This window comes from Larimichthys crocea, chromosome XXIII, assembly GCF_000972845.2.
Source record: "Larimichthys crocea isolate SSNF chromosome XXIII, L_crocea_2.0, whole genome shotgun sequence".
NCBI lineage: Eukaryota > Metazoa > Chordata > Actinopteri > Sciaenidae > Larimichthys > Larimichthys crocea.
Genome location: NC_040033.1, coordinates 115,223 through 129,310, shown reverse-complemented (window position 1 = coordinate 129,310; position 14,088 = coordinate 115,223). Strand labels below are relative to the sequence as shown.

The 14,088-nt window shown below is 43.3% G+C and overlaps 1 protein-coding gene across 1 annotated transcript in view; it reads left to right on the top strand.

Annotated features, from left to right (window-relative positions):
* LOC104932209 (sodium channel protein type 4 subunit alpha) overlaps positions 1-14,088 on the top strand; it is a 156,067-nt gene that overhangs the window by 72,391 nt on the left and 69,588 nt on the right. Inside the window, 1 exon segment of the mRNA XM_027274271.1 lies at positions 13,734-13,875. Coding sequence (XP_027130072.1) covers positions 13,734-13,875 — 142 coding nt within the window.

Here is a 14,088-nt window from a genome sequence, read left to right as displayed (position 1 = left end):
ATCAACAGTGCAAAGGATGAAGATGCAGAAGCACAAACAGGAGATGTGTGGAGCCCACAGTCGAATCTAAATCTGTATTTATATTATTGAGTTCTCACGACGTTCCTCATCCTCCGTCCATCCATTTTCTTTTGTCTGAGTTCTGCTAACAGCAGGCTAAGTAAGGTAGCCCAGGCGTCCTTCTCTTCATTCATGTCCTTCAGCTCCTCTTGGGGGTCCTAAGTCGTTCCCAGGCCAGATGGGATTTATAATACCAATGTTCTGGGTCGCATCCTAGGTGGATGTGCCCGGAAAACCTCCACAGGGAGGAGCCAGGAGTCCAGTCCTGATCAGTCCGGGTGGAGCTGGCTCCTTTGAACATGAAGGAGCTGCAATCTGCTCGAAAGTCCTCACCCTGTTTCCAAGCCTGAGCCCAGACATGAAGGAAAGTAAATTCTGGCTGCTTGCATGCGTGATCTAATTCTTTTGGTCAACACCCAGCGCTCGTGACTGTAGGTGAGGTTTGGAACAGATTGACTGGTAAGGTTCCCAACTCACCAGCTTCTGCAAGGATGAACTCAACTTTGTTGATAGAGCGACAGCACGGTTGATGGTCGGTGTTTCTAATATTTAGAAAGTTGAAGTTCAACATGTGGAAATGCATCGCGAGCACGTTCAGAATCAGAGCCCAGACGCTGATTCTCCCGTCATACTCACACCTTTATTCAGCCAATAATCTGACAAAAAAAAAATATATATATATGAGCAAATTGAAAAGGTGGAAGTCTGACTTTAATCATCATTGACCCAGCTTCCTCTCAGAAAGTCTCTGCTGTCATCAGAGCAGTTAGTAAGAAATATGACTTGACCCGTCTCTGAGGAAATCGCTGCCGGGGGGGTTGATTTTCCTGGAATACACACGGCTGATATTCATCATTCCATTAGCCTAGCATTCACTGCTGGTGGTGGCCGTGTCGATGCACTACCAGCTGTGTGTGTGTGTGTGTGTGTGTGTGTGTGTGTGTGTGTGTGTGTGTGCTCCATTAAATTAGTTTAGCATTCATTCCCGCTCGTTCCAATGCATCTCCAACTCTGTGTCTGTGTGATTGTGTTTTCAAGCTTAATTTCCTCTGATGCACCTCCAACTGTGTGTGTGTGTGTCTGTGTGTGTGTGTGTGTGTGTGTGTGTGTGTGTGCGTGCTGTAAAGGTCTCAGGTTATAAATGGTTAAAACATTATGTTAAAAGCCACGCTGATCAATAACTCAAATACAATATTGAAAACATTTTTCAAAGTGGTAGTTGATTTGTTGAGTGCACGTGTGTGTATGTGTGCGTGTGTGTGTGTGTGTGTGTGTGTGTGTGTGTGTGTGCTGTGGGTGTGTTTAGTGTGAGTTATGAGCTCTCTGGGAGGCTGTGAATGTGACATCTGTCCAATGTTCAGCCAGAGACACAAAAGAGGCTTCCACCTCCTAAACCCCAGTCCACAGGGAGATGACTGTGTGTGTGTGTGTGTGTGTGTGTGTGTGTGTGTGTGTGTGTGTTGTGTATAAAAGACAAGTCTAAAGCACTTCCTTTTGGGTTTTTATTCCTCACGGCAAAAGTAATATCCCACTTAATGTCTGCACAGTAGAACAGTTTGACCTGTGTTATACTTTAAGTAGATCTACTTAAAGTAGATCTACTTAAAGTAGATCTACTTAAAGTAGATCTACTTTTATTCGACCTGTTCTACTGTTGGTTTTAGCTGAGCAGCAGCCTCTGTGGCTGGGAAGTGAAGTCAGCTCCACAGTTTAAATGACTAATCGTACCAAAGGGGAGAATGAACCAGAGTCTGATTCAACTGGACTAAACAGTTCAACACCCAGAACCACGTCGGTACAGGTCACAGAAGGATCATGGTCATGGTTAAAGGAACCAAGCACTGACTGTTTCCTAACCATGGACACAAACCTCTGAGGTTCTGCTGCGCAGTCACAGAGTACTATTTAAAGTAGCATTACTCCTACTAGTTTGTAGTCCAGCTTTACTTCAACTACTTCTATTAACGTCAAGAAAGACTTCTTTTCTTTTTGTGTATCTTTTCTGTGAAATGTAAAGTCCCAGAGTTTTCATTGTTATCTGGTGACAGAGAGACAGAGGAGGATGAATAAGCCGACACTCCGTTATAAGACCAACCCACACTGGAAGGATGAAATGAACTTTATTGATCCCTCAGGGTAGATTTAGGTCACAGCACCAGTAAATACAGAGGTGTAGGCTGAAGAACAAGGCGAGATGGTATTAGGGAACATAAATTCAAATACAACATGGAGGAAAATGCTGCCTGCTGGGCTGGAAGTTCACATGCAGGAAGACTTTGTTCTAGGTGGCACCTTTTCTTCTGAGGAACAAGTGACACCTGAGCGGAGCTGTACACAAATAAACCGGCCCGAGGAGAAACAGCATCACAGTCGACACTCTGACCTTCTCTTCCTGCCTACGTCCAACTCCCTCAGACGGGATAATGTCGACCATCTTGATCATGACCCCCCCTCCGTATGTCATCTGTGCTGACAGTCCAAACCCTCCCACCACCACACAACACACTGAATCATGGGCAGGCAGAGAGGAAGAGGGAGGGAATCTGATTTACCGTCTGATTCTGAACCGTTGAATTCAAACAAACTGGCCTCAGATCTGGACTGTGATCCGTCTTTGATTTGTTTTTGTTTTAATATTTCTGTCTCCGTCCCAATACGACAGAGGAATTGATGTTGGAGTTTGAAAGTGAGCTTTACTTAAATATGGTGGCGAATAGATCGTGACCTGTGTGAGAGGGTTGATTACGGAGTCAGGAGGAGGACTTTGAATCGCATCTGTTGTGGAGCAGGGAGCCGATGGAGGTTCTGGAGGGTGGAGATGTGGCGGGACGGGCAGCAGAGTTCTGGATATACAGAGTTTTGGATGATTCTTTAGGTGGAAGACGGTACTGGGCTGATTTGATGTGGTCACAGATCCATCCATCTGCACTTCTGGGCATCATAACGTCACATGATTCCCTCCTTTGCTCAGATCACGAGACGATGAGAAGTTGTTTTGGTGCACTGACTGATAATAATTCAGATTCTCCTGTTTTTGGTTGGACAATCTCTTAAATAGAAACCTGAAATGGTTAAAGTGAGCTACAGATACATAAGAGCAGAACAAACAAAGTAAAGGAATAAATAACGGTACTTACTGACACACAATAATGTCCTTTCTGGGCTTCCTTACCAACCAGTGTGTGTGTGTGTGTTAAAGTGTAGGCAAACAGCCCGGCTGCAGCAGAGCTGATACTGAGGTAAATTATGGAGTCGGCATGAAAGATTAAACACGACAGAGTCCACCCGGAGAACGGGAGGAAGTGGTCTCAGAGAAATGAATATTTATCGACAAGTGGCTTTATTGACACAGAATGAGTTGACACTGTTGACACGTGGAAGCAGATGGTCACAGTGTGTTTGTGTGTGTGTGTGTGTGTGTGTGTGTGTGTGTGTGTGTGTGAGATCAATATTGTCTCACACCTGACGATTTGACTGCTGACGAGAGGCTCAGATGGACGGAGCAGACTGAGGTGAGATCACCTGACGGTGTGTTTACACCTTTTTACCTGACATATATTTGAATATATATAATGAAGTAATTATGAGCTGCATTATTTAGGTCACTGAATCATAAACACTCCAAAGTTTGGAGCATTTTCATTTCAGGAATTTTTGTCCAATTACACAATTTCAGAATTTTCCTGCAGCCTTTCCCGATACGTTATTTAACAGTGTTTCCTCATTATGATGATTAAAAATACATAATTAGCTTTACATTATACTTGATTTCATGTAAATCTAATTTTACATTTTGCACTGCGACCCCATTCAGTGATGACTGATGCTCACACATTTCAAATGCAAGACCACAAGCTGCTGATTTAATAACTTACTGTGACTTCATGAAATCTAAGAGTGACACCAACCGACAATCTTCATATCTGTGAAGTGAAGACACAACCTGCAGTTCCTCTAACGTCCACCTGAGGCTGGCTCCAGAAGTGAGTCAGTCTCCATAAGTCCCCATGTCCAAATGTCCAACTTCACAGCAGAAATAAACATGTTTACAGCCTGGTACAAAAAACAGTTTTGGTCTCTGTAGCTAATTTCCCCGTTCATGACAACTGTACTGAGGGTGAATTTATATACAACTCACCTGTTCACATTATATTAAGGCTTACAGTTATGCAGGATTAAGAGCGTGGACACTTTGATTGACAGGTGGGTGTGGTTACAGGTGACTTGTTTGAGCAACCAGGCGTCATTCAGCCGCCTCAGATCGACCAATTATCCGATTTTTCTAAGAGACACCTGTCCATGTTTTATATTGTCAGCGGTCAAAACTAAAATGACATGAATGTTTGTGACAGAAATGATAAAACATGAACTGTATCCAGATCAACACGTGTCAGCGTGCTGAAAAATAATTACATAACCTCCGGTGTTGTTTTCTGTGTAACAAAGCGGAGCCATCAGAACATTTAATTAAGCCGGTTACATCACAATGTGATTGACAAATACATTTCCATTACATGATTTTATAGTTTAATACATAGGGAGACAGAAACGTCAAAATAATTGCTGTGTGGTCAGTGCCTTTTGTATTCAGCTTCGTATGTTCAGTGATGTAAATATATGGAGAATAAAAAGGAGACCAAGAAGCAGAAAGTTGAAACACTTTTGAGATGTGTACATGGAGACACAGAGAAGATCAGAGAGGCAGAGGCTACCTCTCAAGTTTCTCTGGAGTGACAGTATCGATCGACTGTGGGACTGACGGGCAGATCCAGAGCTGATCTCAAACCCACGTCGTCAGTCCACGGTGGGTTCCTCGTCCTGCTGAGACACCGTCCCCGATGCCGTCTCCGACGCCCCCTCAAGCACTATTCCTGTAGCGTCACATTATCCCCTCCCTGTAAATCATTTGGACACAGCTGGTGAAATGAACATGACTTAGCACTCTGCACTATTCTCGAGGAATGCCAACAAGTGTCTGAATCAAAGCCAACACCACTTCTCCCAATACTAACACACATAGCTAAGTAATGAGCCACTCGAGGACTCGTTTCACAGGGATTTTACAACAGCCGAGAGCAGTTGTCAGGCTGCTCTCCTCTTTTAAAATGCATGTAGAGCAGCGAAGCTCTCTGCTGGAACCGGTGCTGAGGAGGTAAACAGTGTTCAGAGCACAGGAAGTTAAACACCATCTAAAGAAATGACATTTAGATAAAGATAAGGGTTACGACCTGACAGTTACACTGGAAGCTGTGCAAACAAAGGCTGCTGGAACCACATTTAGATCAGGAGACATTATTATCTCTTCAGCGTATATTTGTTCCTGAAGCAGCCGTCTGCCGTGCGATGCTGTGAAAAAGCTGCTTCCACTCTCGCCAAGGTCAAGAATGGACTTGTCGTGCTCAAATTAAAAAAACTGTGTGGCTGAAAAGCACTTGACATTGACACAGAAAAGAGCCGAGAAGGAGTACACACAAAAAACTGATACGCTAAAGTGAAGTCACCTAAAAATAATGTTTGCTGAAACCAGCACTCTCACGGTAATACAGGGAAACAAGTCTGCTGTGAGTCAGAACCTCTGATCAGAAAATACTTTGCACTGCAGCATATATCCAATGCATCCTTAACACTGTGTTCTGCAAACATGTTTATTTCTGCTGTGAAGTTGGACATTTGGACATGGGGACTTATGGAGACTTGAAGATTGAGCTATGGCCGAGGTTTAATGCTTGGTGTGTTTGATGATGTGTGTGAAGCGTTTGCAGTGGTGGTGCTGGCATCAGTTATATCAGAACTGAGAGTAACCCTTCTTTCAAATAAGATCGACGGTCAGTGGAAAAGATGTTTTCACTCTTCTTCCGACCGCGTCACATGTTTCGTTTAGCAGATTGGTGGCAATGATAGACGGAGAGCGGCCTGTATGGACAAACTAAGAATGAAATCCTGTGAAACACCAACAAACACCACGACGAAGACTTCTCCAATGTGGGTGACTGAGCTGGTCATCCACTGACCCAAGCTCGTCCCACAACTTAACCCCAAATTCAACACTCAGCATTGTGTGGTCTTACACCAGAACTTACATACTTATATATCTATATCAAAGCCTGACAAACCACACATGGGATCCAGACTCCAAGGTTTAGAAACTATAATGTAGACTGGGCTGAAACCAGTATTAACAAAACTCTCAGACCACAGATATGAAAGAACATTTAAACCATACGGCAGCAAACTCTCTCTTGGAGCCCAGGAAGCTTCCCAGCCTCTGATGTATGGGTTAGAAAAGGTTTTGTGGGGGATAAAGAGATCGAAGGCGGTCCAGAAAAGGTTAAGTAGCCTTTATTCCCTTTGGCTTTTCATTATAAAAAGTTCAGCTGTGTCTGACACATTTTTCCTCCAGACTAAAGAAACTCTCCTCAGCAACATTTCGACTTTGTGGCATGAAAAGCTCCCCACTGAAATAAATAGAGTGCTGGCATTTTCCATAATGACATGTAGACCATGCGGCAGCTGAGCGCTGAGCACTGAAAGCAGAATAACACTGAAAAGTAACTTTCCTGAACACCGACAGAGACTAAACCCAAACAAAGAGCTGTTAAATTAGAACAAATGCCAATGTGCTGCTTTATGTCGCCGCCAGAACTTTCCAGTGAAAAACAAACCAATGACAACACGTACACACCACATGATGCAGTGTGTGGGGCATACACGCATTCTTCAAGTACAAGTACAGATACTTGTACTTAAAGTAGAAGTACAGATACTTGTTCTTAAAGTAGAAGTACAGATACTTGTTCTTAGAGTAGAAGTACAAATACTTGTTCTTAGAGTAGAAGTACAGATACTTGTTCTTAAAGTAGAAGTACAGATACTTGTTCTTAAAGTAGAAGTACAGATACTTGTTCTTAAAGTAGACGTACAGATACTTGTTCTTCAAGTAGAAGTACAGATTTAACCTTGTTAGTCAAGTAAAAGTGAAAATAAAATACTTCTGTCATGTTACGTCTGCCGTGCATGACATGCATCAGTCTGGATGTTGGCCAGTGTTAATGTTGTCACCCATTTTTCAGTTTAGTCTCAGTCTCGTGTCCAGGTTTAGTCTCAGTCTTAGTCACTTTTAGTCTTTCACAAATCATTTTTGTTCGTCATATTTTAGTCTAGTTTTAGTCAAACGTGAACACAGGGTGTTTGAGTCAAAACATTTGAGTCTTTCTATTTATTTCAGGAATATTTTTTTGGTTTATTAATTCCAGTTCAACAACAACAACATATTGATCACATATTCCCATCTGTCAAATCGAGGCATTGTGCCTTTTCCTCTGCTTCTAAATATTGGAATGGGACCACACGTCCAGTGTCTTAGTCCTTCCGAGCATGATCGCGCTGTCTGTCCGTTCACCGTGTTTCTCCTGCGTGCTGTTTGTTTTCAGCCACAGGTTCGAGAGCATGACAGCAGGACTGGATGCTGCTTTGTTTCTTATATAGTCGACCAAAACAAGGAGGACGTTTTTGTTCAGTTTTTATTTCTTGCGTGACCTTTTTTGTTTTTATTCGTCAACAAAAACGCACAGTGGCACATTTTTCCTCAGTGTCTTTAGAACGTTGTGTCGTCTCGTCGTCGTCTCGTCTTAGTCGAGGGAGAAAGGCTCGTTGACGAACAGATTTCATCTCGTCTGACGAAGTGAACGCTGATGTGGGGAAGAAAACTGATAATTGCCCTCGAATGTATTCAGCCTAAAACAAAGTAGAGACGCCTCGATCATCTTTTTTTGCTGCAGACTCCGATTGTTGATCGTCAACACTGACTGTTATTTAGTTATAGCAGCATTAGAAACTGGAACACATTTAGTAACAGAGTGTTCATCTCCAGTTTCTCACCTTCTCTCTGCACATGAAGCATCAGTATGGGATTTGGTGCCTTGCTCAAGGGAGGTCCAAGCTGGCTCCATGAATCCATGACCGTCGAGGATCAGGTTTCCCCACGGTGGTTTGAATGTTGACCAATGTTTTTCTTGGTTACTTTGAATAAGTCTGTCAGTGTGTGTGTGTGTGTGTGTGTGTGTGTGTCCTTGGTGCTTGGTAATCAAGATGGTTTAGATGTTCTAATGATAACACATTGGAGACGACTCTGTTATTAATGTGACCAAATGTGGTGATCAAAGTGCCACACACACACACACACACACGCACACACACACACACACACTGGGCTGTGATCAAAGCGTTGGTTCGTAGCCAGCCTGCTCTGTGCCGTGATGCTAACAGCTCGGCGACCCGCCTCGATAGTTTAGCTGCTATTTCAGGATGTGCTGTGTCACTGATGAGACACTGAAACAGATCCGGAGCTCATGGAAACACGCCGACCTCACGGTAACGGAGGCCACTTCAAAACTTCACCCGAACATCTGCTCACCCTCCAACATCCATTCTGGGGGTGTAGCATGTCAGCACACCTTAGCTGCTACGTTGGATTAGCTCAGATTAGACTGGATTAAACTAGGATAGATCAGGCTTAGTTAAATTCAGATATAAAACATTAGACTGGATTAGAAAATATCACATTGGAGCAAATCGACAAGATTAGACGATCCTAGACTAGATCGGTTTGAACGGAGTGGACTGGATTAAGATGTGATTGACTAGATTAGGTCAGACTAAAATTCTATGAAACAATATTATCTCAGATTAGTGTCGGCAAGAAGAGATACACTAGTTAAAAATCGTCTGTTTCTGATTGGATTACGTTAATTTACATTAGATGAGATTAGACGTGGTAGGATAGACTGGAGATTAAAATGAACCAGATCAGAAGATTAGATTAAATAAACTGAGATTAGACCAGATGATTGATTTCGTCACGTCGCCTCGTAGATTAAACATGATGATCTGTTTTCATGAATTCTGAATAATCTCCAGATTTCTCAGACACAGAGGCCGACTTAAACCCACAGCTGCGTCTTGATAAGGTGTGGTGAGTAACATGGAAAGTTCACACACACACACACACACACACACACACACACACACACACACCTACACGGTCTTTCCGTCTCCCAACAGAGATGGCACAAAACAATCTCCCCCGGCAACCAGCACTGTGATACGGTTGCTATAGCGATGCTAAGTACTCTCTTCCTCCCGGACTCGAGTTTACCTGAGTGTTATAATTAGAGGTGTGTGTGTGTGTGTGTGTGTGTGTGTGTGTGTGTGTGTGTGTGTGTGTGTGTGTGTGTGTGTGGCAGGAGGTCATAGGGAACAGAGCTGAATGGCAGGGGGAACATGAAGTGAATACACACAGAGAAATCCCCAGGATGTCTCCCGGAATAACCACAGCATGTTTGTCTTTGAATAAGTCTGTCTGTCTGTCTGTCTGTCTGTCTGTCTGTCTGTCTGTTGTCTCGACGAACCTCGTCACGACAGCTTTGTGTTTATGGTCTTCTCGTGGTGAAACTGTGACGTCACACACAGACCTCTCTGATTGTTGTTTCAGTCGCCCTGATGATTTATTTAGTCATGAATATTGATGAAGTAGAGAAATAAGACTTGAACCAACTTCTCAGGAGTTGATGACAAAGTTGAGTTTATCAGGATTACAGGATAATTATGGAGGACTCAAAGAGTTTGTGTTTCTATAAGAAGTCCCCGACATTTTAATAAAAATGTATTTTCTGTTTAAAAACCCGTTTCTGATGCCGTAATGTTCAGATATCGCGGACATTAGAATAACATTACACACTGTTACTGTACTGCAGGTATTAATACATGAAATATTTATCATGTGATTAAAATTGATTGATGTCGTTGTTACTGTAATGCTGAGGTCGGCACTTTGTCTGGCTGCTTACCGTAATGTCTAGATAAGCCGTCAGAATGTTTCATCGCATTAACATTGATTGTTGTCGTAATGTTTGCGTGAGCGGTTAGTCAACTTTCATCGTCGCGGGATAATCATGGAGAACTCGTTAAGTTTGGTTTGCTGTCGTTACGTCATCGAAGCAGAAAGTTTTATTGTACCCAGAGATTAGATTGTTACATGCTGGCTGCTGCTCATCTCTGATGAACATTAGTATAAGATAATGAGACGAAATTACATTTTGTTTTCAGGTTGATGAAATGTGAACTCAGATAAATTTGAAAAATTACGGCAGTTTATTACTCATCATTTAACAGTTCAGGCAAAGTATTAAAGAGTCAGCCTCTGTAACAGTTCAGCATCAGCTGTTTGAAAATCATTGGTTTATTCACACTTTTCTCTTCTTAGCTTCCTCCATCAACGTCCTCTTCACTCTCTTCTCCTCTGCCATTATGTCCATAGAAGCTGCTGAGCCTGGTTACCTCCTCTTCTTCCCCAAACCCCCTGTGGTACAAACACTAACACTCCGTCCGGTGCTCTTAGGTCACAGCCCGGCTAACAGACTGCCCTAACATGAGCTAACAGCAGCTAACAGACTGAGCTAACATGAGCTAACAGCAGCTAACAGACTGAGCTAGCACGAACTAACAGCAGCTAACAGACTGAGCTAGCATGAGCTAACAGACTGAGCTAACATAAGCTAACAGCAGCTAACAGACTGAGCTAACATGAGCTAACTGAGCTAATATGAGCTAACAGCAGCTAACAGACTGAGCTAATATGAGCTAACAGCAGCTAACAGACTGAGCTAACATGAGCTAACGGCAGCTAACAGCAGCTAACAGACTGAGCTAACATGAGCTAACAGCAGCTAACAGACTGAGCTAACATGAGCTAACAGCAGCTACAGCTGTCAGCAGTTTACTTCACTGTCCATCATAAACTCTGTAAATCACAGAGAGTTGAGGCGGAGCAGCCGGAGGACATCAGAGGGAAAACCAGAAAACATTTCCTCCATAAAATATGATCCAGTTTCACCAGAATCAGTGAAATAGTTGCTGCTGTGTGACTTAGTGCCGTAAAGCGTTACGTACTTCTCCCGACCCGGAGCCCAAAGTTACATAGTGAGAACAGACGTACGAATGACAGAGACACCGTTCAGCTGATCACAGGTCAGTGTGGGTCACCTGATCACAGGTCAGAGTGGATCACCTGGTCACAGGTCAGAGTGGGTCACCTGATCACAGGTCAGTGTGGATCACCTGATCACAGGTCAGTGTGGGTCACCTGATCACAGGTCACATGTTTCATAAACGCTTCATGAATATTAACATAACAAAACAAAAGCCACAATGAGAGTTTGAATCCAAATTTGACGTACGTGTTTGAATCCCAGCAGTCTGTCAGCTGTTTTGTGTGTTCAGTGTGTGTGTGTGTGTGTGTGTGTGTGTGTGTGTGTGTGTGTGATATAGGTGTGTAAGTGCCTGGCTGAGGGGCCCCCTTTAGTGAGAGTGGGGGGTCTGAAGTGGCGTCCCTCCATTAACACAGACAGAGGTGTGTGTGTTCGAGATAACTGCCGGCTCTCACGCTCAGACACCTCACACACACCATACACTACACACTCAGCCTCGTGTGTGTGTTTTCCAAAACCTCTCACACACTCTCTTTACGTCCTCGAGCCCCTTAAACACACACACACACACACTCGTCAACACATCATACACACTTCACATCCACTCACATGCCACCATGTTGACTCACTTGCCACGAGATGGATGGATGGAAGTGGAGGAATGACACACACACACACACACACACACATCACATCAGTGTCTGTGTGTGTGTGTGTGTGAGACGCAGTGTCAGTCTAACTGGCATCAGAAATTATGTGACGACTGGTTAGTCATCTTTCCTGTGTGTGTGTGTGTGTGTGTGTGTGTGTGTGTGTGTGTCTTAGCTGCTGTTACCGTAATACTCACATCATCACATCGATGTGCATTATTCTTTTTGTTTTAATTGAATCCACATTGATTAGTTGTTACTGTAATGTTTGTATCAGCAGCTCCACATGATTTTGTTATCTCATTACGTGTGAAGCTTAAACCAGCTGCCAGTTAGTTTTTAACTCTGTTACCATCGACTGCTGGTACCACAATGTGTGGACGAGCAGCGACTCAGCTTTTTCATCATCACACAACACATACTTGTTTTTACCATAATGGCTGGATAAGAAGCCCCCTGGCATTTTGTTAAAAACTTATTTTCCGTTCGATTAAAACACGTTTCTGTTGCTCTTACTGTATCTCAGGTATTTAGCTAGTGGTTCAGTAATAGATCATTTAAAATATTTATCGAATGATAAATGGATTGTTGTTGTTACCGTAATGCTTGGATCAGCAGGATTCTTCTTTGTCTGGTTGCTTACCGTAATGTCTAGATAAGCCTACATTAAAAGTGATTGTTTGTGTCAGCAGTTTGATTTTAGATTATTGGTTGCTTTGTGTTGTACCTGCTGCTGCTGTGTGGTATTAATTCTTCAAGTCTTTGCAGCGTGACGCAGTTATTAATTAATTAATTTATTTATTTTTGTGCTTTTGCAATCACACAAGTCAGGGACTTTTTTTTTTTTCTCTGGTTGTTGGTTTCATGAATTCTTTTAGTTAGTTTGGGGATTTAAATGGCATGAAATGAACTGCTCCAGTTGAATGCTTCAAAGGTCAGCGTCTGAGATTCGTGATCGCAGTTTCATTGTTTTACTGGAATAAAAGGTAACAGAGTTGAGCTCTTTGCACAGAGATATATATGCACACATCGTCACATAGTGAATATCTAGTGTTTGTTTGACAAACCAGTAATAAGTTTTGATATGTTAGACACTTGTGTTTGTTGTCTGTATTATGTAAACCTTATATAACTGGACAGTTTACTTGTCCTTAATGAATTACCGTCAGCAGCTCCCACCCAACGCTGCGTAGTAAGGTGATAATAAATACGGGCATGTTGGCCGGTGATGAGTCAGTGTGAGCTGCTGCTTAAAAGCATCCCAGCTGTTTGTGGTTGACCCGTCATGGCTGGTCACCACAGTGGGGTTCAGACAGCAGGGTTGTCGGTTTGAATCCCCAGGTAGTGTGGATGTTCATGCTGGGATGGTGGTGAGGAGCATCAGGGAAACTGTCAGAATAAGTGTGACTGTTGTCCTGGTCTGTGTTTCGAATTATTTTCAGGTAACCTCAGACCTTTGACCTCTTTGCCGTTGGCTTGTTTGACCCGTACTCGTGTGTGTTGTGGGCAGAAGCAGCAGCTCATCATCTCAGCTGTGAAGCCCCTTCCCGCCACCGATGGGACTGCTTTGTATCAGCGGATCAGATGTGACTGCGTGGGCGGCGATGAATGTGATAGGATATGAATGCGGAATATCAATTATAATGAACGCCGTCCCCACCGCGTTATCTGTTCCGTCTCCGCGGTGACACGTGTGGGCGTGCCCCGGTCACTTGGCGATAACAAGCCCTCAGTCTAAACACTGATGAGGAATCGGAGCCGGTGTTTATAGATGGAAGGATGGAAAAATAGATGGATGGATGCCGGTTTGAACGCTTTCTAACTACACCCACCTTCTGTGTGTTACATTTTCCGAATCACAGATTTAAGAGAAGCGGTAGTTATAGTTATGTAACCACCCACCTCCTGATTACTTGATGACAGGTTGGCATCTTTAAAATCTTTGAAAGCATATCCCGAGAATCCACTTCAATGTCCAAGCACAAATAAAAGTGCAGATATTTGTGTTGGTGAGTTGGTGCGTGTGTTTGTTTTGCAGAAAGTGTCCAGATGGGTTTGACTGTCTGAAGGCGGGAAGGAACCCCAACTACGGCTACACCAGCTTCGACACCTTCGGGTGGGCCTTTCTCTCCTTGTTTCGCCTGATGACACAAGACTACTGGGAAAATCTCTACCACCAGGTAATGGTTAATGACAGTGTTTGTTTGTCTTTCGTAGTTTATCACATGATCTTCAGCACGAATTCCCATTTTTTTCTAAGCACATGGCGAACATTTCTCATCCACGTTGGCTTTTAAAATGAGCTCCATCCTTGACCTTGAAAACAATCTCATCACGAGGTCAGTTTAGTAGCTTGTTCTGGAGCTTTGGATCATATCACACTTTGAACTTCA